We start from the raw sequence: 24,060 nt of genomic DNA on the forward strand, positions 1-24,060 counted from the left end.
CACCGGTACAGCAACAGTACACACAGCCACAGGTACAGCAACAGTACACACAGCCACAGGTACAACAACAGTACACACAGCCACAGGTACAGCAACAGTACACACAGCCACAGGTACAGCAACAGTACACACAGCCACAGGTACAGCAACAGTACACACAGCCACAGGTACAGCAACAGTACACACAGCCACAGGTACAGCAACAGTACACACAGCCACAGGTACAGCAACAGTACACACAGCCACAGGTACAACAACAGTACACACAGCCACAGGTACAACAACAGTACACACAGCCACAGGTACAGCAACAGTACACACAGCCACAGGTACAGCAACAGTACACACAGCCACAGGTACAACAACAGTACACACAGCCACAGGTACAGCAACATTACATATTACCACAGGTACAGCAACAGTACACACAGCCACAGGTACAGCAACAGTACACACAGCCACAGGTACAGCAACAGTACACACAGCCACAGGTACAGCAACAGTACACACAGCCACATGTACAGCAACAGTACACACAGCCACAGGTACAGCAACATTACATATTGCCACAGGTACAGCAACAGTACACACAGCCACAGGTACAGCAACAGTACACACAGCCACATGTACAGCAACAGTACACACAGCCACAGGTACAGCAACATTACATATTGCCACAGGTACAGCAACAGTACACACAGCCACAGGTACAGCAACAGTACACACAGCCACAGGTACAGCAACAGTACACACAGCCACATGTACAGCAACAGTACACACAGCCACAGGTACAGCAACAGTACACACAGCCACAGGTACAGCAACAGTACACACAGCCACATGTACAGCAACAGTACACACAGCCACAGGTACAGCAACATTACATATTGCCACAGGTACAGCAACAGTACACACAGCCACAGGTACAGCAACAGTACACACAGCCACAGGTACAGCAACAGTACACACAGCCACAGGTACAGCAACAGTACACACACACAGGGCGGCGTGGGTAAGAAGCACACACGTCCCACAGAAACCCCGATTTATTAATGAGAGGGCGTGACACTGGTGGTGGTGGTAGTAGTGGTGGTAGACATGTGTGTGTGTTGAGTCACGCTGGGCCAGAGAGGAGGGGGGCGACGCACCACCCACCTCTCCATCACCCCGCCCCCCCGCCGACCTACCTCATACCCATAACTCACCCATGTCCTCTATGTCCTCTAACAATTTAGGGAAATACTGTAGGCATTTCCAGACGCTTCTCCCGACCAAGACAACGTGCACATAGGCGGGACCAAAGAGCCAAAGCTCAACCTCCGCAAGCACAACTAGGTGAGTACATAGCTACATACCTCAATAGTATGCCATAGTGTGTTGAGCCCAACCATGTTAGCACACAGGTCTGAGGTCCTTCCTCACATGCTGAGACCAGAGTGCCAAGAGTGCCAGAGCCACCAGTGTTCACAGGACCCTCGAGGAAGCAACAGGACCATTCCAGGTCGTCTCGGATGACGAGAAAAAATATCAATACAACCAAAGATGGGAAAAGATAATAGCAAGGAAGAGTGGGAGGTAAATAACGAGAAGAAGACGTGGCAGTACAGAGGAAGAGGAGAAAGATGAATAAGAAAACGTAAATATGTATTTTTTAAGACGGTTGCAAGAGGCGCGGGAAGGGAGCAGCAGGTGGTGGGGGGGTGGGAGAGTGAGGGAGAGAGAGAGAGAGAGAGAGAGAGAGAGAGAGAGAGAGAGAGAGAGAGAGAGAGAGAGAGAGAGAGAGAGACAGAGAGAGACAGAGAGAGACAGAGAGAGAGAGAGAGAGAGAGAGAGAGAGAGAGAGAGAGAGAGAGAGAGAGAGAGAGAGAGAGAGAGAGAGAGAGAGAGAGAGAGAGAGACAGAGAGAGAGAGAGAGAGAGAGAGAGAGAGAGAGAGAGAGAGAGAGAGAGAGAGAGAGAGAGAGAGAGAGAGAGAGAGAGAGAGAGAGAGAGAGACAGAGAGAGACAGAGAGAGAGAGACAGAGAGAGAGAGACAGAGAGAGAGAGAGAGAGAGAGAGAGAGAGAGAGAGAGACAGAGAGAGACAGAGAGAGACAGAGAGAGAGAGAGAGACAGAGAGAGAGAGAGAGAGAGAGAGACAGAGAGAGACAGAGAGAGAGAGAGAGAGAGAGAGAGAGAGAGAGAGAGAGAGAGAGAGACAGAGAGAGAGAGAGAGAGAGAGAGAGAGAGAGAGAGAGAGAGAGAGAGAGAGAGAGAGAGAGAGAGAGAGAGAGAGAGAGAGAGAGAGAGAGAGAGAGAGAGACAGAGACAGAGACAGAGAGAGAGAGAGAGAGAGACAGAGACAGAGAGAGAGAGAGAGAGTCCAGAGTTTCAAGCACCCGGGACGTGCAGGTGATGCGTGTCAGTATCACAGTAGCTCTTGTACGTGGCTCTGGTGCGTGGCTCTCGTTCGTGGCTCTGGTGCGTGGCTCTCGTTCGTGGCTCTGGTGCGTGGCTCTCGTTCGTGGCTCTGGTGCGTGGCTCTCGTTCGTGGCTCTGGTGCGTGGCTCTCGTTCGTGGCTCTGGTGCGTGGCTCTCGTTCGTGGCTCTAGTGCGTGGCTCTCGTTCGTGGCTCTGGTGCGTGGCTCTCGTTCGTGGCTCTGGTGCGTGGCTCTCGTTCGTGGCTCTAGTGCGTGGCTCTCGTTCGTGGCTCTGGTGCGTGGCTCTCGTTCGTGGCTCTGGTGCGTGGCTCTCGTTCGTGGCTCTAGTGCGTGGCTCTCGTTCGTGGCTCTGGTGCGTGGCTCTCGTTCGTGGCTCTGGTGCGTGGCTCTCGTTCGTGGCTCTGGTGCGTGGCTCTCGTTCGTGGCTCTGGTGCGTGGCTCTCGTTCGTGGCTCTGGTGCGTGGCTCTCGTTCGTGGCTCTGATGCGTGGCTCTGGTGCGTGGGTCTCGTACGTGGCTCTGGTGCGTGGCCCGTACGTGGCTCTCGTACGTGGCTCTCGTACGTGGCTCTTGTACGTGGCTCTGGTGCGTGTCTCTTGAACGTGGCTCCCGTACGTGGCTCTGTTGCGTGGCTCTGGTACGTGGCTCTCGTACGTGGCTCTTGTACGTGGCTCTGGTGCGTGTCTCTTGAACGTGGCTCCCGTACGTGGCTCTGTTGCGTGGCTCTCGTACGTGGCTCTGTTGCGTGGCTCTCGTACGTAGCTCTGTTGCGTGGCTTTCGTACGTGGCTCTGGTGCGTGTCTATGGTTCGTGGCACTCGTATGTGGCTCTATTGCGTGACTCTCGTACGTGGCTCTGTTGTGTGGCTCTCGTACGTGGCTCTGGTGCGTGGCTCCCGTACGTGGCTCTGGTGCGTGGTTCTCGTACGTGGCTCTCGTACGTGACTCTGTTGCGTGGCTCTCGTACGTGGTTCTCGTACGTGGCTCTGGTGCTTGGCTCTCGTACGTGGCTCTCGTACGTGGCTCTGGTGCGTGGCTCTGCTGTGTGGCTCTCGTACGTGACTCTCGTACGTGGCTCTATTGCGTGGCTCTCGTACGTGGCTCTGTTGCGTGTCTCTGTAACACCGTAAAGGTGTTTTATATTTAATATATATATATAGAATAAAAACCACAGACAAGACTTCGAGAGGCGTCAGGTAGGTGGCCACTAGTAATTAAGAACCTCTCACCTCTGAGCGTTAACGACCACCAAGTGACCAAGGTCAGGTCGCCTGGTCTCCGCTAAGCTCATAATTGCAGGCGGGTGGCCGAGGGTGACCTTCAAACATGCCCCCAATTTAAGGTGTGGCTTGGTAGAGTGCCTGGGGCTATCTACTTGCGGGCGGAGATAGCTAGTTGGTCCCCAATATATACCCATGGTACTGTACACTAGAGAGAGAGAGAGAGAGAGAGGAAGAGAGAGACAGCAGACTGGAGAACAGCCAGCTGAGCTGAACCGAGAGGCTGTCAGTCGGATTGGGTGGGACAGTCTCTGTCAACTACCGTCCCCCCACCCCCTCTGTATCCAGCTATAGGCAGACACTTGGTGAGTTGAATATGAAAGGTGACGTAGTACTGTTTACTAGTGTTGTGTGACTATCAGGGGGCAGACGGCTCTAATAGTCTCGAATTCTGGTGTAATGACTCACTTGGTACAGTATTAACGAATCTTCAGTTCGATTGCTTAAATTCTGATATTTATCATGTTAAATAAATAATTGATTCACTTACTTTTAGTTGACTTTAATTGTGTTTCCGAATTCGTGGAATTTTTGATATATGCGAACTAGAGGGCAGAGTACTAACATAATCTTGTCTGGAACATGATTCCAGTTAACTCATGCTAATAATGGCCTGTTTACACAGCTTTTGAGAATTTTGTGATACCGACAAGTTCCATTCCTTGTCTGGTATGTAATGGTCTTGAATGGATGGTGGCAGTTTACCTTCTACTATCTACTTTTCTACTTCTACCTATCTACCAGTCTACCTCTACCACTACTTCCTATTCATCTCCGTACCCTCTCTCCCACTCTCCCCTTCACATGACCACACTCCTCCCTCACTCCAAACTCTCACTAATTAATTATTCATCTCTTTCCTTTCGTTTCTCTGATTCGTTCGTGGCAGTGAATTGCTCTAGAGTTCTCTAGAATCACGGGTACCTGATCAGGTCACAATGCCTTGTGTTCTTGGTATACTAGGTGACCAGTACCTAGGTCACCAGGTGTTGAACTAGAGAGGCTGCCGCCGTAGGAACACTGAGGGTGCTCTAGAGTAGTTGACTAACTGGGGGCAGGATAACGGACTAAAAGAGCTGTTTCCCCCGGCCTCGTTAGTTAACTGGGGGGTGGGGGGTGGGGGGGGGCAGACTAATGGGCTAAAGGGAGCTATTTCTCCCTCCCTCCGTTACATCTCTCGTACGTGGCTCTCGTACGTGGCTCTCGTACGTGGCTCTTGGGCGTGGCTCTCGTACGTGGCTCTCGTACGTGGCTCTCGTACGTGGCTCTCGTACGTGGCTCTCGGGCGTGGGACTGGTTCCAGAGACAGGCTGAGGAAGGTTCTAGAGACAGGATGAGGAAGGTTCCAGAGACAGGCTGAGGAAGGTTCTAGGGACAGGATGAGGAAGGTTCCAGAGACAGGCTGAGGAAGGTTCTAGAGACAGGATGAGGAAGGTTCCAGAGACAGGCTGAGGAAGGTTCTAGAGACAGGATGAGGAAGGTTCCAGAGACAGACTGAGGAAGGTTCCAGAGACAGGCTGAGGAAGTTCTAGAGACAGGCTGAGGAAAGTTCCAGAGACAGGCTGAGGAAGGTTCCAGAGACAGGCTGAGGAAGGTTCCAGAGACAGGCTGAGGAAGGTTCCAGAGACAGGCTGAGGAAGGTTCCAGAGACAGGCTGAGGAAGGTTCCAGAGACAGGCTGAGGAAGGTTCCAGAGACAGATTGAGAAAGGTTCCAGAGACAGGCTGAGAAAGGTTCCAGAGGCAGGCTGAGGAAGGTTCAGAGACAGGCTGAGGAAGGTTCCAGAGACAGGCTGAGGAAAGTTCCAGAGACATGCTGAGGAAAGTTCCAGAGACAGGCTGAGGAAGGTTCCAGAGACAGGCTGAGGAAGGTTCCAGAGACAGGCTGAGGAAAGTTCCAGAGACAGGCTGAGGAAGGTTCCAGAGACAGGCTGAGGAAGGTTCCAGAGACAGGCTGAGGAAGGTTCCAGAGACAGGCTGAGGAAGGTTCCAGAGACAGACTGAGAAAGGTTCCAGAGACAGGCTGAGAAAGGTTCCAGAGGCAGACTGAGGAAGGTTCAGAGACAGGCTGAGGAAGGTTCCAGAGACAGGCTGAGGAAAGTTCCAGAGACATGCTGAGGAAAGTTCCAGAGACAGGCTGAGGAAGGTTCCAGAGACAGGCTGAGGAAGGTTCCAGAGACAGGCTGAGGAAGGTTTCAGAGACAGGCTGAGAAAGGTTCCAGAGACAGGCTGAGGAAGGTTCCAGAGACAGGCTGAGGAAGGTTCCAGAGACAGGCTGAGAAAGGTTCCAGAGACAGGCTGAGGAAGGTTCCAGAGACAGGCTGAGAAAGGTTCCAGAGACAGGCTGAGGAAGGTTCCAGAGACAGGCTGAGGAAGGTTCCAGAGGTAGGCTGGGAATACACACACACACACACACACACACACACACACACACACACACACACACACACACACACACACACACACACACACACACACACACACACACACATACACACACACACACACACACACACACACACACACACACACACACACACACATACACACACACACACACACACACACACACACACACACACACACACACACACACACACACACACACACACACACACACACACATACACACACACACACACACACACACACACACACACACACACACACACACACACACACACACACACACACACACACACCAAAGCCATGATCAAGCGAATATTATCAGCCTCAAATACAACTTTGGGCAACATAAGAACTGACATTCAGGATATTGGACACCACGTATGTCAGACCAACTCTCAAATATGAAGCATCAAAATGGCGTCCGAATCTCGTTAAAAACCGAACCTAGCTGAAGAACGTTCAGAGGAATGCAGTCATTATACTCACACAAGGGGAAAGGAAAGGTGAGTATAACTAGGTGAGTATAACTAGGAGAGTATAACTAGGGGAGTATAACTAGGAGAGTATAACTAGGGGAGTATAACTAGGAGAGTATAACTAGGGGAGTATAACTAGGAGAGTATAACTAGGTGAGTATAACCAGGTGAGTATAACCAGGTGAGTATAACTAGGTGAGTATAACTAGGAGAGTATAAGTAGGAGAGTATAACTAGGAGAGTATAACTAGGAGAGTATAGCTAGGAGAGTATAACTAGGTGAGTATAACTAGGTGAGTATAACCAGGTGAGTATAACCAGGTGAGTATAGCTAGGAGAGTATAACTAGACGAGGACTGGAGGGGTTGTGAGGCGTGGGGGGGGGACCCCCAATTAGCAGACCACAACAACCCACGGCTCCCCCTCCCCCCCCCCACACACACACATACGAGGGCTGCACATTGTTAAACTACTGAGCTGTACAAGTATTGACGGGAGTAACTGCTCAGAGACGGCTCTGTCAATGACTACACCCTCCATTACTGCCCTCGCTACACACGCTACCCTCCCTCCCTCCTTCCCTCACTCTGTCTCTCCCTCCATCCCTCCCTCCCTCCCAACCTCTCTACCTCCTGTTATCATTAACGCACCTACGGTATACTCCAATAAGTTACGTTAATCAGCCATAACAACTCCTATACTTTAGAAATTGGCATCAAGCCGGTCGGCCGAGCGGACAGCACGCTGGACTTGTGATCCTGTGGTCCTGGGTTCGATCCCAGGCGCCGGCGAGAAACAATGGGCAGAGTTTCTTTCACCCTATGCCCCTGTTACCTAGCAGTAAATTAGGTACCTGGGTGTTAGTCAGCTGTCACGGGCTGCTTCCTGGGGGTGGAGGCCTGGTCGAGGACCGGGCCGCGGGGACACTTAAAAAAAAGCCCCGAAATCATCTCAAGATAACCTCAAGATATCAATATTGTCGAGCAGTAAACAGCGCGGCCAAAACCTGTGTAAACCGCATCAAGTTGCCATGAGTGTAAACCGCATCAAGTTGCCATGAGTGTAAACCGCATCAAGTTGCCATGAGTGTAAACCGCATCAAGTTGCCATGAGTGTAAACCGCATCAAGTTGCCATGAGTGTAAACCGCATCAAGTTGCCCTGAGTGTAAACCGCATCAAGTTGCCATGAGTGTAAACCGCATCAAGTTGCCCTGAGTGTAAACCGCATCAAGTTGCCATGAGTGTAAACCGCATCAAGTTGCCCTGAGTGTAAACCGCATCAAGTTGCCATGAGTGTAAACCGCATCAAGTTGCCATGAGTGGAGCCTCCAGTGTCACCGTTATTAAGCTGTATACTAACCTCTGGGATCATAAATACTGTGGCTAACGGAACACTAAAGTGTTCTACACACCTACACCTCGAGGTGGGGGGGGGGGGGGACGGGGTTTAAATCAATTATATTCGATTCCAAATTATGATTTACAAGTGAAGCAAATGCGTATTTCCAGGGATATTTAAGGACTATAAAGGGGGACGTGATTAGGGAAGAGTGTGGTCACTCACCTTAGCCTGGGTGGACTCGTCGACGCCACTGTCATGTCCCTCCTCTGAAAAGTAGTAACATGTTACCATGAAGGCATCGGTCAAAGGCTCCTATAACCACACAAATCTACGGATATATCCTTCCAAATTTAACTATCTTCAAAATACAATTACAAGTGATTTAATATGATCAAATTGTTTAATATATTACATATAATACATTGCAAGGTCTAAACACTATGGATAAATTTTTAAAATGCAATAAGCAGTGTTGGTGCATGCCTTCTTAAGGGAATGATTAAACTAGATTAATGTATAAGTCTTACTGATTAATAGTAAACATCATCCAAGGTAAAAATAGCAAAACAGAGCGTAGGGAAGGCCGGTGGAGGATAGGTCCCCCGGGGGTAGGAGGCTGATCAACTAATAAACTTGTCTACAAGGGGGAGAGACTCTCAACAAGATAGGAAACTGGCGATAAGCTTAATTAAAATATGACTAGAGAATAACATGAATAAAACACAGCAGCATACACGCACACACAAACACGCTCATACAAACACATACTCACATGGGAAAAATAACAAAATACCACACGGTGTATGGCTAAGGATGAGAGAGTTGCTAAGGGCATAATTTCATATTTCACGCAATTTTAACATATTGATTCAATTAGTTTCAAAAGTTAGGTAAAGGTGGCTGCGGGTTGCTAAGCGTCTAGTACCCCATGGTCGTACAACACGGTACATATGAGGGAATACAAATAAAAGCTTTTCTCGGGTTCATGCAGAGTCCAGCATGGTCCGCAGCCTGGCCGGGTGGGCGTAGGGTCACGGTGGTGGGTGTGCTCGGGTGTCGGGCCAACCTTGACCCTGCCAGAAGTCATCCATCAAGCGTGTGAGGTCATAAGGGCCGGGCAGATCCAGCTGGACTGGCGCCTCACCATTCTTCCGCCCTCAAGCTGTGCTGGTCACCGTCTGCCGCAGGAGAAGCTCCAGCAGGAGTCAGCGAGTGACGCCCATGGAGTGAGGTGTCATGCCTGCCGTGTACAACTGTGCACGTCCTAACAAAGAAGTTGCACTGGTGACATGCTATCTAGCGGTAGCAGGGTGTAATCTTTGGATAGTGTAGTTGCCATGCTCTGTGGGCAATGTGAGACGCGGTCTCTACTGAGTTTGCTGCGGCCTCTACAATACATGTATCAGTCATGTTAACACTCAGACAGAGAGGGGTTCCTCCACAGGGATTGTGTTGAAATGACAGACACCATGGAAGCTGCTTCTCAGTACAGAGCGAGCTGTGTGGCGCCTACACCTCGGGTGCAACACCCTGTCTCTCCTCACCTACACTACCTCACCTACACCTTACATCAATACAAAATCTCTACTTCTCCTATATTACGTCTTCAAATATAGGAATGGAGTATAAATATCTTTGAACAGTGACTTTTGGCATACAGATAATTTGAACCAATAATTTTTCTAAGGCTGGTGGAAGGCGAGGTGTGAGGGGTGTGTAGTGCAAGGAAGGGCAGGCTTGAGCCTCAGGTCTTGCCCGGGTGTACAAGAAGAGTGAGTGTCGTCAGTGACCTGGTCAAACACACACTCAAGAACATCGATGGAATATATTAGAAGATAAAAATGATAAAATCCGTGCATATAAAATATCTTGATGACTGGGGAGGAGCAGCCAGTGACAGTAGCGGGCGCCAAGTGTGGCCTGCTCACTGGGGAGAAGCTTCTCAACACGTCAAAAGCCGGAAATCTAGCTGTGGACGGTCGCCACTGTGCGAGTCAAGGCTTGAATATCTTGTGTCAGAGTTGCTACAGGAGAGGGAGGACGGCGTGAGTCCTCACTAACACTAACATTTAATAACCTCAGTTGGCGCCAATGTTCTTAATGCACTTCCTCGTTGTTCTAAATTTCGCTTCTGATGAGTTTAATTCTACTAACACAAGATATTTAAGTGCACGAGACAATAGTGGTCTGATAACCCTTTTGAGGTGTATTTCCCAGAGATGAAGTGGGAAATACACCTGAGAGGCTGGCAGCACACAGCGGCAGATGCCACGAGCCTACTGCACTACTACTACAGCGTCAGGCTACACACATACACCACCGCACACACACTCCTCCCAGTATACCCACTAGCCCGTCCTAACCTCAATATACCCACTAGACCGTCCTAACCTCAATATACCCACTAGACCGTCCTAACCTCAATATACCCACTAGACCGTCCTAACCTCAATATACCCACTAGACCGTCCTAACCTCAATATACCCACTAGCCCGTCCTAACCTCAATATACCCACTAGACCGTCCTAACCTCAATATACCCACTAGCCCGTCCTAACCTCAATATACCCACTAGACCGTCCTAACCTCAATATACCCACTAGACCGTCCTAACCTCAATATACCCACTAGCCCGTCCTAACCTCAATATACCCACTAGACCGTCCTAACCTCAATATACCCACTAGCCCGTCCTAACCTCAATATACCCACTAGACCGTCCTAACCTCAATATACCCACTAGACCGTCCTAACCTCAATATACCCACTAGCCCGTCCTAACCTCAATATACCCACTAGACCGTCCTAACCTCAATATACCCACTAGACCGTCCTAACCTCAATATACCCACAAGCCCGTCCTAACCTCAATATATCCACAAGCCCGTCCTAACTTCAATATACCCACCAGCCCGTCCTAACCTCAATATATCCACAAGCCCGTCCTAACCTCAATATACCCACAGGTCCGTCCTAACCTCAATATACCCACAGGTCCGTCCTAACCTCAATATACCCACAGGTCCGTCCTAACTTCAATATACCCACCAGCCCGTCCTAACCTCAATATATCCACAAGCCCGTCCTAACCTCAATATACCCACAAGCCCGTCCTAACCTCAATATACCCACCAGCCCGTCCTAACCTCAATATACCTACAGGCCCGTCCTAACCTCAATATACCCACAAGCCCGTCCTAACCTCAATATACCCACAAGCCCGTCCTAACCTCAATATACCCACAAGCCCGTCCTAACCTCAATATACCCACCAGCCCGTCCTAACCTCAATATACCCACAGGCCCGTCCTAACCTCAATATACCCACAAGCCCGTCCTAACCTCAATATACCCACTAGTCCGTCATAAGTTCGTAGTCTTACGCCTAAGATATCACTTTACAAGTTCGGTTAAGACCGTCCATCACTTAAATGCAACTTGACAGCATATTCGAAATAAGTCAGTGATAATAGAAAGAAGACGCGAAACCTAACATACAATTTAGCTAGGTAACTCCTATTTTACTGTCAATAAAACTAGTAATGCGTGTTTCACGATACCGCACAAGGAAGTCTTCCACACGGGGCATCTTATAATAACTGCTAATACCTCCAAAATAAATAAGAACGAAATACTGTGTTCCAATATAAGTATCCGCGATAACACACACCTCCCTGCAGTAACCATAGTTTACTGCTAAACGCATTCTGAGCAAACGAGACGAACTACCATCATTCTTTAGCTGACATGATGCCATCGTGGTACCATTAGAGTCTATGGTGTAGGAACGCTCCTGGTTAGCCAATCTTCGTTACTTCACAGGTAACTAGGAAGACTACCACCTAACTCACTGCTGATTGGCTGAATATCTGACCCAAACTGACTCTCTTATACTATTTTGTACCATTCTCTTTTCTACCTATCTACCCTCCCATGCTATTTCTTCAGCCTCATACCTTTCATGGTCTTCAAAGAATTGATTCCCCATGATGAATGACTGTCCCGTCCCTCTCCTGGCTTGGCCTGGCTCCCCTCCCGTCTAGCTTGGCCTGGCTTCTCTCCCGTGTGGCTTGGCCTGGTTCCCTTCCCTTCTGGCTCTGCCTGACTCCCCTCCCGTCTGACTTAGCCTGGACCTTGGGAGAGTGCGTGCTGGAGTGCGTGTGTGTTTGTGCGTGTGTGAGGCGTGAGGGTGGTGTTGCTTGGCGTGGCGGCGTCGCTAGGCCTGGCCAATCTAACCTGACTTCCATGCCCAGTTGGCCCTCCCGACGTGCCTCCTGCCTCCCCAGCCTCGCCTGCCCAGCCTCTTACGCCTTCGGAATCAAACTCATCAAAATGGTTGTTCGTGTCATCGCTCACCAGCTCTGGATTATTTGATATTTTGCGTTTCAACGATTTTTGTTTATACATTACGGGGAAGCGTGCCTGCTTTCGTTAAGTTGAATTTGATATTACAAGGTTAAGTTGGGAGGATGGTGAGGAGGGCGGGAGCCAGGCAGTGAGGGCCAGGGGGGCAGCAGTGCCACCTGCATGGGGAGGCAGGAGCCAGGCAGTGAGGGCCAGGGGGGCAGCAGTGCCACCCGCACTGGCAGGAAGGAGCCAGGGGCAAATTCTTCACACCTGCACGTTTCCGTCGGGCAGATTTGCGAGGTCTCTTGGACGACGCAATCCTCTTCGTTTCCTTGTCTTCGCCCTGGTGCTCTTCCTTAGCTTCAGTCTCCCCCTTCTCTTCCTCTTCCTTAGCTTCAGTCTCCCCCTTCTCTTCCTCTTCCTTCTCTCCGTCATGAGCGGGTGCCGCAGACTCCTCTTCTTGTGCCTCGTCTTCACCACCATGGTGCTCGGGCGCCTTACCTTCCTCATCAGCAACTTCGGCTTCAACATCTGCCTCCTCTTCGTCCTGTTTTGCCGCTTCCTCCTCTTCTTCCTTCCTGTCAGCTGCATCTTCTCTCTGTTCTTCCACACCTTGTTCTTCCGCTGCTGTTTCTTCTTCTTTATGCTTCTCCGGTTCTTCTGCTTCTTCCTTTACCGCTTTAACTGTAATCTCAACTACTTCTTTGCTTTCTTCTTTCTCTCTAGTTGGTTCTTCCGCTTCTTTACTCACTGGTTCTTCAGTTTTTTCAACTAATTTCTCTTCTTTAGCTTCCTCTTTAACTTCCTGTAATTCTTCTACTTTTTCCTTAGCTTCTTGTTGGGCCTTGTGTGGTTGCTGTGGTTCCTGTGGTTGCTGTGGTTCTCCTGCCTTCGCCAGTGTGTCGTCAACCTTCTGTTTACTAGCTGCTTCACCCTCTGACTTCTCCGCTTCCTCCTTTACTGGGGTTTGCTCCCTCTCCTTATCTTTGTCTTCTGCTGCTATCGACATTTTCTCCTTGAGTTCTTGTGCCTCCGCCTTGCCCTTAGCTTCGTCTGTTTTAACTGTCTTTTCATCCTCTTGAAGAGCGTCTTTACCGGTGTCCTGCCCAGCCTCTTCCTCTTGCGTTCTGTCACTCTCCTTGTCTGTCCCACTGTCCTTCTCTGAGTCGCTCTCCTTTACCGACAGCGCTGCTTCAGTAGATGTTACCTCTTTCTCTCCCTTGACCTTATCCTCAGCTTTGACCTTATCTGCTGTAGCTTTATCTTCTGCTTTGAGTTTCTCGTCTGCCATAACCTTATCTTCTGCTTTGAGTTTCTCGTCTGCCGTAACCTTATCTTCTGCTTTGACCTCGTCGGCCGTAACCTTATCGTCTGCTTTTGCCTTATCGTCTGCTGTAACCTTATCTTCTGTCTTGATCTTTTCGTCTGCTTTGACCTTTTCGTCTGCTGTAACCTTGTCTTCTGCTTTGTCCTTTTCGTCTGTTGTAACCTTATCTTCTGCTTTGACCTTTTCGTCTGCTGTAACCTTATCGTCTGCTGTAACCTTATCTTCTGCTTTGACCTTTTCGTCTGCTGTAACCTTTTCGTCTGCTGTAACCTTATCGTCTGCTTTGACCTTTTCGTCTGCTGTAACCTTATCGTCTGCTTTGACCTTTTCGTCTGCTGTAACCTTATCTTCTGCTTTGACCTTTTCGTCTGCTGTAACCTTATCTTCTGCTTTGACCTTTTCGTCTGCTGTAACTTTATCGTCTGCTTTGACCTTTTCGTCTGCTGTAACCTTATCGTCTGCTTTGACCTTTTCGTCTGCTTTGACCTTTTCGTCTGCTTTGACCTTTTCGTCTGCTGTAACCTTATCTTCTGCTTTGACCTTTTCGTCTGCTGTAACCTTATCGTCTGCTTTGACCTTTTCGTCTGCTTTGACCTTTTCGTCTGCTGTGACCTTATCGTCTGCTTTGACCTTTTCGTCTGCCTTGACCTTTTCGTCTGCTGTAACCTTATCGTCTGCTTTGACCTTTTCGTCTGCTTTGACGTTTTCGTCTGCTGTAACCTTATCGTCTGCTTTGACCTTTTCGTCTGCTTTGACCTTTTCGTCTGCTGTAACCTTATCGTCTGCTTTGACCTTTTCGTCTGCTTTGACCTTTTCGTCTGCTGAAACCTTATCGTCTGCTTTGACCTTTTCGTCTGCTTTGACCTTTTCGTCTGCTGTAACCTTATCGTCTGCTTTGACCTTTTCGTCTGTTTTGACCTTTTCGTCTGCTGTAACCTTATCTTCTGCTTTGACCTTTTCGTCTGCTTTGACCTTTTCGTCTGCTGTAACCTTTTCGTCTGCTTTGACCTTTTCGTCTGCTGTAACCTTATCGTCTGCTTTGACCTTTTCGTCTCCTTTGACCTTTTCGTCTGCTGTTACTTTATCGTCTTCTTTGACCTTGTCTGTCGTAACCTTATTTTCTTTGACCTCATCTACTGTAACCTTATCTTCTGCTTTGACCTTTTCGTCTGCTGTAACCTTATCGTCTGCTTTAACCTTATCGTCTGCTTTGACCTCGTCTGCTTTGACCTTCTCGTCTGTTGTAACCTCGTCTGCTTTGATTTTATCGTCAGCTTTGACTTCATCGTCTGCTTTGACTTTGTCGTCTGCTTTGACTTTGTCGTCTGCTTTGACCTCTTCACTCTTTTCCTCTTTGGCAATGTCGTCAACTTTACTCTTTTGTTCCTTGACTTTGTCTTCTTTACATGTGGCCTCCGCTGTTGTCTCTTGTGTCGCTTTCTCTTTATCTTCAGTGATGCTCTTTTCTTCTGCCTCTTTTCCCTCTTCAACTTCTGTTATGTCTTCTTTACCCGTGGCTTCCTCTTTGGTCTTATCTTCCTCTTTAGAAACATCTGCAGCAGCTTTAGTGCCAACCTCTTTACTACCTTCTCCCTTAGTCCTGCCTTCTACTTTACTCTTGTCTTTGGCTTTACTAGTGTCTTCCTCCTTTTCTCCAACCTTACTACTCTCCTTCTCCTTCTCGTCCTCTTTTCCCTTTTCCTCCATTTCGTCCTTGTCCTTGGCGTCCTTGTCCTTGGCGTCCTTGTCCTTGGCGTCCTTGTCCTTGGCGTCCTTGTCACCAGCAGGACACACTGCTGCTTCACTCTTGTCTTCGGCGGCTTCTGCCTTTCCCACACTGCTCTCTGGCATACACACTTTGACTTCTTTGTCGATTTGGGCTTCTTTAACCGCTTTATCTTCCTTCTCTCCTTTGTCTTCTTTACCTGCTTTGTCTTCTTTACCTGCTTTGTCTCGAGGCGTTTCTTCATCCTTACCATCGTCCTTTTCCTTTTCTTCACGATCCGCCTTTTCCTTAGCGCCTTGATGTGCGGTCTTGACCGCTTGCTCGTGGCGGTCCTTGTGTGCCTCTCCCTCACCCTCAGCTCTCTCCCCCTTCCCTGCCCCATCACCACCTCCACTACCTGCCGCGCCCTTCCCATTACCTGGCCCGTGCGCCTCTACTCCTGCCGGCGACTCTCTTGATTGTGCCGAGTCTTCCCTCGGGATGCCTTGTTCCGTGCCGTCCTGTAATGGCGTCGCGCCTCTGTCATCAGTGGAGCCGTCTACGGACGCCACGTCGCCACTTCGGTCACTTCCTCTGTCGTCCTCGCCGGGGTAATGGGCGCCATTAGTTTCCCGGTCATCAATGTTGATTGAGACGGCGGGTTGGGTGTCCTGTGTCCCTGGTTTGGCAGCAGCTTGCTCCTCGGGTTTCTGGGCGTCCCTCGGGGATGGTTCCTCTTTTTTACTGCTAGTGTCTACCTTTTCGTCGGGTTTATCGGTTTTGTCCTTATCCTTTAGTGTCCCCACAGGTGCGTCCTTCTGCGGGGACTCTCTGGTGGTCGCCGAGGTGTCCCCGTTGATGGTGCCATTGAGAGTGGCACTCGGGGTCGTCGACTGCACCACTACGTCGTCGTTATCGTCGTGTTCTTGTAGCGCGGGGCTCTTGGCAGCACCCGGGCCAGCCTCACTCTCTGTTTTGGCGGGAATGGTGTCTAGAGCGGCGGGCTGCGGCGCCTTTATGCTCCCTAGCGCCTCCTGCTTCACCTCCGGCTGCTTGCCCGCCATCATCACCTGTTCATATAACCATCAACTAACAATATGTCATATTAGGTTTAAGTACAAATGTTTGTATCAATAAATGTCAAGAGAGCGTGAGGGGCAGGTCTTCACTACAGTAAAGGTAAACTCACCTGCGCTGGCGGAGGCGAGTCGCTTGGCTTGGTGGCGGCACCGTTGGCGGGGCCAAGATCCATGGCGGCTCTGTGGAGAGGCCACCTGTCATACTCTCCTGTACAGTCTCGTGCACGCTCTCTCTCTCTCTCTCTCTCCTCTTCACACACACACACACACACACAAACACACACACACACACACACACACACACACACACACACACACACACACACACACACACACACACACACACACACACACACACATCCATCTCGTTTCACAGTGAGTGCCTTGCCAGTTGTACCAACTCCACCCTACAGTAGAGTGAAGTTGAAGTTGACAACACCAAGTCCCGCCCTACAGAAGCGTGAACTAAGACAAATCTCTTGACAGCTTCGTGAAACAATGTGTCTATTAAATATCGTCATTATGGCGAGGAAAGTTATTTTAGCCGTCATAAAACTAAATAATTACTTATGCATGTCAATTCTAGGTGATAAAGAAGACTAGCGCAGGTTGAGCAGTAGAGGAGACACGCCCGCACATCCCTGGCAGAGCCCCGCTACAAGGACACTACCGGCGCAGGAAGTGATGCGCGCTATTCTCACATCTTACACCAGAGATTAAGTCACGTTTTCTTAAGTTCACAACCCTAAGCGGATCCCAGAAGCGCACAACATGCTTATTATACTGACTCATTTACGGTGCAAAGACACGACTTTCACACATTTATATTTATATATCTATCTATATCTATAAGAGAGAGTTTATGTTTGTTCGGCAGTCTATTTGTCCAAGGTTGGAGGCTACGTGCTTGGGGCTAGCCTCACCCAACTCTGAAGGATGAATGGCCTGGGGTATGGGACGGACATAAGCTGATCGAGGTCAGAATTCAAGAGGGAACAGCGTGCCGGGGTCAAATCCCCCCCCCCACGATTTGAGTTTAGCATTGCCTGACACCTAGCAGTACCTAGCAGTAACACCTAGCAGTGTTACCTAGCAGTAAAATAGGTACCTGGATGTTAGTCAGCTGTCACAGGCTGCTTCCTGGGGGTGGAGGCCTGGTCGAGGACCGGGCCGCGGGACACTAAAAGCCCCGAAATCATCTCAAGATAACCTCAAGAATCTTAAGATAACACCTAAATAACTAAACAAATGTAAAATAATATTTTTCTTACTGTAATCTGAAAATTTATGAATTGATCTCGGGAAGATAAAGATCAATTTTCTAATCACTAGACTTTGCCTGTAATAGTATAAACCAGAGGAAACTCCCACAGCATCTAAGGCGTTCTCAGGCCCAATGGAGAAACTATAATTTTATTTGTATTTTTGTGAGGTGAAAGAGGAAAGAAGAGATGGGTAAGAAATTATGCACTAATATTGGGGACTTGAGAAATATTATATTCGTCATATTATGGCCATAAGTCGCGATAACACGTAAATTAAAACCGAGCCTCCACTATATTAAAAGCCCCGCCCCTTTCTCGGAGCAAACGAGAAATTATTTTCTATATAAATAAAGATGTAAATGTTCGTTTGTTCAAAATCGCTAATCTCCGAAAGTTCTTCACCGATTGCTTTGAAATTTTCACACAACGTTCCATTCACATCCGAACAGATTTGTATATACATACTATATAAATGTCACGTCGGTGACGGTGAAAAACATGCTTTTTTTTAATGTTTTCATTTGTTTTTCATGCGAGGGAAATCTTCAAAACCACTTTACCGATTGCTTTAAAATTTTGACCCATCGTTGCATTCGAATAGGAGCGTGCTTTTATATACCTACTATATACATGCCTCACCTGTGACAGGAAAAAACATGTTTTTTTGAAAAACCACGCCGTCTGTTGGACATAAGAGCAACACACGCACAATACTTAACATGTTACGATTCCATTTCAGTGTTTCCGATTGCATTGATAAATTGAATTTTCATAGATTTCGATTTTTTTCAGTTTGATTTAATTATTTTGTGTGACATTGCATTGGAATTGAGCTGTGTTGTTTACCATACCGTTCATGTTGTAAGTATAAGTATAGATGCCACACCTGTGACAGGTAAAAACATTATTTTTTTCAAGAAACAGCGCCATCTGTTGCACGTAAGAGCAACAAACGGTATACTAAATATGTTACGATTCCATTTAAATTTGTTCGATTTCATTGATAAATTGTTCTAACAACAGACCCTTAACTCACGACAACAAACCCTTGACTCACGACAACAGACCCTTGACTGACGACAACAAACCCTTGACTGACGACAACACACCCTTGACTCACGACAACAAACCCTTGACTGACGACAACACACCCTTGACTCACGACAACAGACCCTTGACTGACGACAACACACCCTTGACTGACGACAACACACCCTTGACTCACGACAACAAACCCTTAACTCACGACAACAGACCCTTGACTCACAACAACAGACCCTTGACTCACGACAACACACCCTTGACTCACGACAACAAACCCTTAACTCACGACAACAGACCCTTGACTCACAACAACAGACCCTTGACTCACGACAACAGACCCTTGACTCACAACAACAGACCCTTGACTCACAACAACAGACCCTTGACTCACGACAACAGACCCTTGACTCACAACAACAGACCCTTGACTCACGACAACAGACCCTTGACTCACAACAACAGACCCTTGACTCACGACAACAGATCCTAGACTCACGACAACAGACCCTTGACTCACGACAACAGACCCTTGACTCACGACAACAGATCCTAGACTCACGACAACAGACCCTTGACTCACGACAACAGACCCTTGACTCACGACAACAGACCCTTGACTCACGACAACAGATCCTAGACTCACGACAACAGACCCTTGACTCACGACAACAGATCCTAGACTCACAACAACAGACCCTTGACTCACAACAACAGACCCTTGACTCACGACAACAGACCCTTGACTCACGACAACAGACCCTTGACTCACGACAACAGACCCTTGACTCACGACAACAGACCCTTGACTCACGACAACAGACCCTTGACTCACGACAACAGACCCTTGACTCACGACAACAGACCCTTGACTCACGACAACAGACCCTTGACTCACGACAACAGATCCTTGACTCACGACAACAGACCCTTAACTCACAACAACAAACCCTTGACTCACAACAATAGACCCTTGACTCACAACAACAGACCCTTGACTCACGACAACAGACCCTTGACTCACGACAACAGACCCTTGACTCACGACAACAAACCCTTGACTCACGACAACAAACCCATTACCTACGACTCATATTCGAGGCTTGTGTCCCAAACTCTTCATCATGACCTAAAACACCCCCCCCCTCCAAACCTGCCCCCCCCCCTCCAAACCTGCAGTGGTTTCTGCCGCATCACCCCCTCCCCCCCTCCCCTCAAGCGCTTCTCCTACTTGAGGAGTGACGAGGTGTGAGTTCCGGTCATCGTAAGAGAGTATCCTCAAGAACTTCAAGTGGATATTGTAAGAGAAAGCGGCCGGCAGATTTACGATCTGATATGAAATTGTAAAATACATTTCTCTTGAGTACAGACAAGAGACAAAACAAAGCTACACCAAACTTCTGGGTGGTGACTGGAACAAATATTACTCCCACTGTTACGTTAGATACAGCTTAGTGGTGACTATGTGGTGCAGACAAGGATGACTCGGCCGCCAGACCCTCCACCCACACTGCCTGCCTCAGTGAGCATATATAACCATAACCCAGGTTATGGGTCTTGTTATCTTACCAGAGGCTACGGTGAGCAACTGCCTGAGGAACTATCAACTCTACACACGTAACACCAAGTCTTTCTACGACACTCTTTAGCTCTTACTCCTTCTCTCTCTATCTCTATCTCTCTCTCTCTCTCTCTCTCTCTCTCTCTCTCTCTCTCTCTCTCTCTCTCTCTCTCTCTCTCTCTCTCTCTCTCTCTCTCTCTCTCTCTCTCTCTCTCTTTCTCTCTCTCACTCTTCGCCATCACCATCTTAAAGGCAGTAATCGAGTGTAATATGAGTCCAGTACCCACACAGAGTCTGTGTTGGTACTTCCTTGTCTGATGCTGTGGAGGCCAGAGTAGAGGCCTGTCAAGTACACCACTCAGGTACCACAGCGAGTCTCTGATGGCGTCAATATCCATGAACAGACAACAGTCACTGTACAGTTGCTTACAGTGACTAACACCCTCTTGAACCTCTGTACAAGAACAGTACAAGCGGTGTACACAAGGTAGTCGTCTACACTTATACTGAATAATGGTAGGAAGTCATTTATTAGTGTGACTCCTGTTAAAAAAAGGTGTAAATTGACATAGACATCCGTGTAGACCAGTGAGTATCCACTGAACGTCATTTGCCCTATTGTTGTGGTCTTGGTAATATATTGTGACGCCCGTCTTGTTGACAGGCTCAACTGAGGCGACACCGCTGATATAATGGGCGTCCATGACCCCCGCATGGAGGGCGTGATGCCCTGGTCCGTGGGAGTAACGTGAGCCACAGGGGGAGCGGGGTAACATCATCACCCACATCATCCTCCATCCTGGTAAACATAGCCACAACCCACGCTGCCACGCCCTTCATGCCGCGCCGCCACCACCACCACCCTGCCGTCGTCGCTGCTACCACCACTACCACCACCACCCTGCCGTCCTCACTACCACTACCACCCCCCCCCCCTGCCGTCGTCAACAACCACGCTAACTTTGTCATTGGTTTCAACGTTAATGAAACGGTTCTGGCCCCTGACGCCGCCATCGGTGTCCATCCTGACCCTAATCCGCTTGCAGACCCACGTTCTGTCCGGTGCTTCATCCCACACACCTGGCTTAACATGACCTCTCACACCTGACCCGACACTGCTCCCAACCCTTCCCATAGGGCGCTAAAGCAGGCCTCGAAGCCGGGCCCTTATTGTTCCCCATAGACCAAATTCTCAAGGCAACTTTGGTGTGAAAGTGTCGGGCTCGCAGGAGTCCGCGACCTCCACTGTAGAGCAGACAAGCCTGCAAGGCGGCATCCCAGATCAATGTCTGCTGGCAGATGGAGTGGCCTGAATACTTCAGACCTCACAACATGTTGGCCAGTTCCTGCTGCCACACAGATAAGGCAAAAGAAAGAGAGACCACACAGATAAGGCAAGAGAAAGAGAGAGATTGTAATTGAAAGTGAGTGTGAGTGTACTCAGCTAGTTGTCCTTCTAAGGGATTGAACTTTAGCTCTTGGGCTCACCCTCTTAACCGTAAATCAACTAGTTCCGAATCCTAGTCACTTTAACTGCGTTCGGAGTTTACCTCCACCACTTTACTTCTAAGTGTAGACCGATTGTTTACTGCTCTCAGAGTCAAATATTTCTTCCTAATATCTGAGTGGATCACTCGCCAGCTTAGTTTCATTGTGTGTACCTTTGTTTGAGTACCAGTCATATCACATGGTCCCTCTTGTCTGCCCTCTATATAATCCTGAGTATTTTGTATGTGGTGATCATGTGTGGGGAAGTGTTTGTGTGTATGTATGTGTGTGTGTGTGTATCTGTGTGTGTGTGTATGTGTGTGTGTATGTGTGTGTGTCTGTATGTGTGTGTGTATGTGTGTGTGTGTGTATGTGTATGTACTCACCTATTTGTGCTTTTAGGATCGAGCATTGGCTCTTGGATCCCTTGGCTCTTGGATCTTGTATGTGTGTGTATGTGTGTGTGTGTGTGCTCGCGTGGTGTGTGCAGTAAAATATTGTAATTGGAATAGAAAATGTGCTAGTCTATCGAGAGTGGAGCTGGAGTTTGTGGTTTGTGTGTGATAGATGTAGTGCAGGCGGGAGTGTGGGTGGGTGTGGGGGAGGGTGGGGGGGAGGGGGGGAGGGGGGCACACGAGAGCCGGGACTCGTATAATTCGAGTGAACAAATACTCAATATTCAACATTCCTGACCTGCATATCATCGGCTTCCCCCATCCCCCCCCAGTCACCCCCCCCCCCCAGCTGCACCACCCACGCCCCCACCACAACCCCACCTCCTCCGCCCTCACCATTACCCGTGTTACCACCACCTACCACCTCCCCACCACCTACCACGCCCCCACCACCTACCACGCCCCCACCACCTACCACGCCCCAATGACTTCCAATCTGCAGATAATATAACGGATATTAACACAAACTCGGGAAGACTTTGAAAGAAAAATTGACAATATGCCTATGCACTCAGCTCCTGGGCCTGACTTGTGGAAGTCAATATTCCTAAAGAAATGTAAAGTACCAGTAGCACGAGCGCTTAGCATAATATGGAGAAAGAGCCTGGATACAGGGGAGATACCAGCAGCACTTAAATCAGCAGATATAGCTCCTCTGCACAAGAGGGGTAGTAAAGCCTTGGCAAAAAATTATAGGCCAGTTGCACTAACATCACACATTATAAAAGTGTTTGAAAGAGTGATTAGGAATCAAATTTCTAGTTTTATGGAAAATAATGAGCTACACAATCCAGGACAACATGGATTTAGAGCAGGAAGATCCTGTCTGTCACAGTTACTCAACCACTATGACAAAATCACAGAAGCTCTAGAAGAAAAGCAAAATGCAGATGTTGTATACACAAACTTTACAAAGGCGTTCGACAAATGTGATCATGGGGTGATAGCTCACAAAATGAGGTCAATGGGAATAACTGGTAAAGTAGGACGCTGGATACTCAATTTCCTGTCGAACAGAACACAAAGAGTAACAGTCAATCAAATAAAATCCAGTCCGAGCGCAATTAAAAGCTCTGTACCTCAAGGTACAGTCCTTGCACCACTGCTGTTCCTTATTCTCATATCAGTTATAGACAAAAATACAAGTCACAGCTTCGTATCATCCTTTGCAGATGACACAAAAATCAGCATGAAAATTACCTCTGCGGAAGACATTGCAAAACTACAAGCAGATGTCAACAAAGTTTACGACTGGACAGAAGAAAATAACATGTGTTAAATTCCAGATACTCAGGTACAGTAAAAATGAGGATCTGAAACATAATACAGGGTACAAAACACAACTGAATCTGCCCATAGTAGGAAAACAAAGAATTTGGGAATAATGATGTCCGACGACCTAACGTTTAGGGAGCATAACCAAGCAAATATTGCGTCAGCCAGGAAAATGATCGGATGGATTACGAGAACTTTCAAATCCAGGGATCCCGTCACAATGGTTGTACTCTTCAAGTCACTTGTGTTGTCCCGTCAGAGCAGGAGAGATTGGTGAAATAGAGGGAATACAGAGAACATATACGGCACGCATAGACGCGATAAAGCACCTAAATTATTGGGATCGTCTCAAAGCTCTCCAAATGTACTTACTACAAAGGAGACGAGAGAGATACCAAATAATATACACATGGAAAATACTGGAGGCCAGGTCCCTAATCTACACAGTAAAATAACAACGTACTGGAGTGAACGATATGGAAGAAAATGCAGAATAGAACCAGTGAAGAGCAGAGGTGCCATAGGCACAATCAGAGAACACTGTATAAACATCAGAGGTCCGCGGTTGTTCAACACCCTCCCAGCAAGCATAAG

The 24,060-nt window shown here is 48.5% G+C and overlaps 2 protein-coding genes across 2 annotated transcripts in view; one reads left to right on the forward strand and one right to left on the reverse strand.

The window, feature by feature from the left end:
- The window catches only part of LOC123773866 (enolase-phosphatase E1), a 39,971-nt gene extending 23,417 nt beyond the window's left edge, over positions 1-16,554 (reverse strand). The window contains exons 1-3 of the mRNA XM_069318910.1: positions 16,492-16,554; positions 12,541-16,372; positions 8,145-8,188 (exon numbers count right to left, since the gene is read on the reverse strand). Of these exons, the coding sequence (XP_069175011.1) occupies positions 8,145-8,188; positions 12,541-16,372; positions 16,492-16,554 (3,939 nt within the window). The remainder of the gene's footprint in view (positions 1-8,144; positions 8,189-12,540; positions 16,373-16,491) is intronic.
- A 349-nt stretch (positions 16,555-16,903) lies between these two features.
- On the forward strand, positions 16,904-19,656 carry LOC138359565 (transcription factor SPT20 homolog). Its single transcript, XM_069318911.1, has 2 exons — positions 16,904-16,915; positions 18,985-19,656. The coding sequence occupies exons 1-2, from the start codon at positions 16,904-16,906 to the stop codon at positions 19,654-19,656; spliced, it is 684 nt and encodes a 227-aa protein (XP_069175012.1).
- Positions 19,657-24,060: the final 4,404 nt, after the last annotated feature.

The sequence above is a fragment of the Procambarus clarkii genome, chromosome 91, assembly GCF_040958095.1.
Source record: "Procambarus clarkii isolate CNS0578487 chromosome 91, FALCON_Pclarkii_2.0, whole genome shotgun sequence".
In the NCBI taxonomy this organism is placed as follows: domain Eukaryota; kingdom Metazoa; phylum Arthropoda; class Malacostraca; order Decapoda; family Cambaridae; genus Procambarus; species Procambarus clarkii.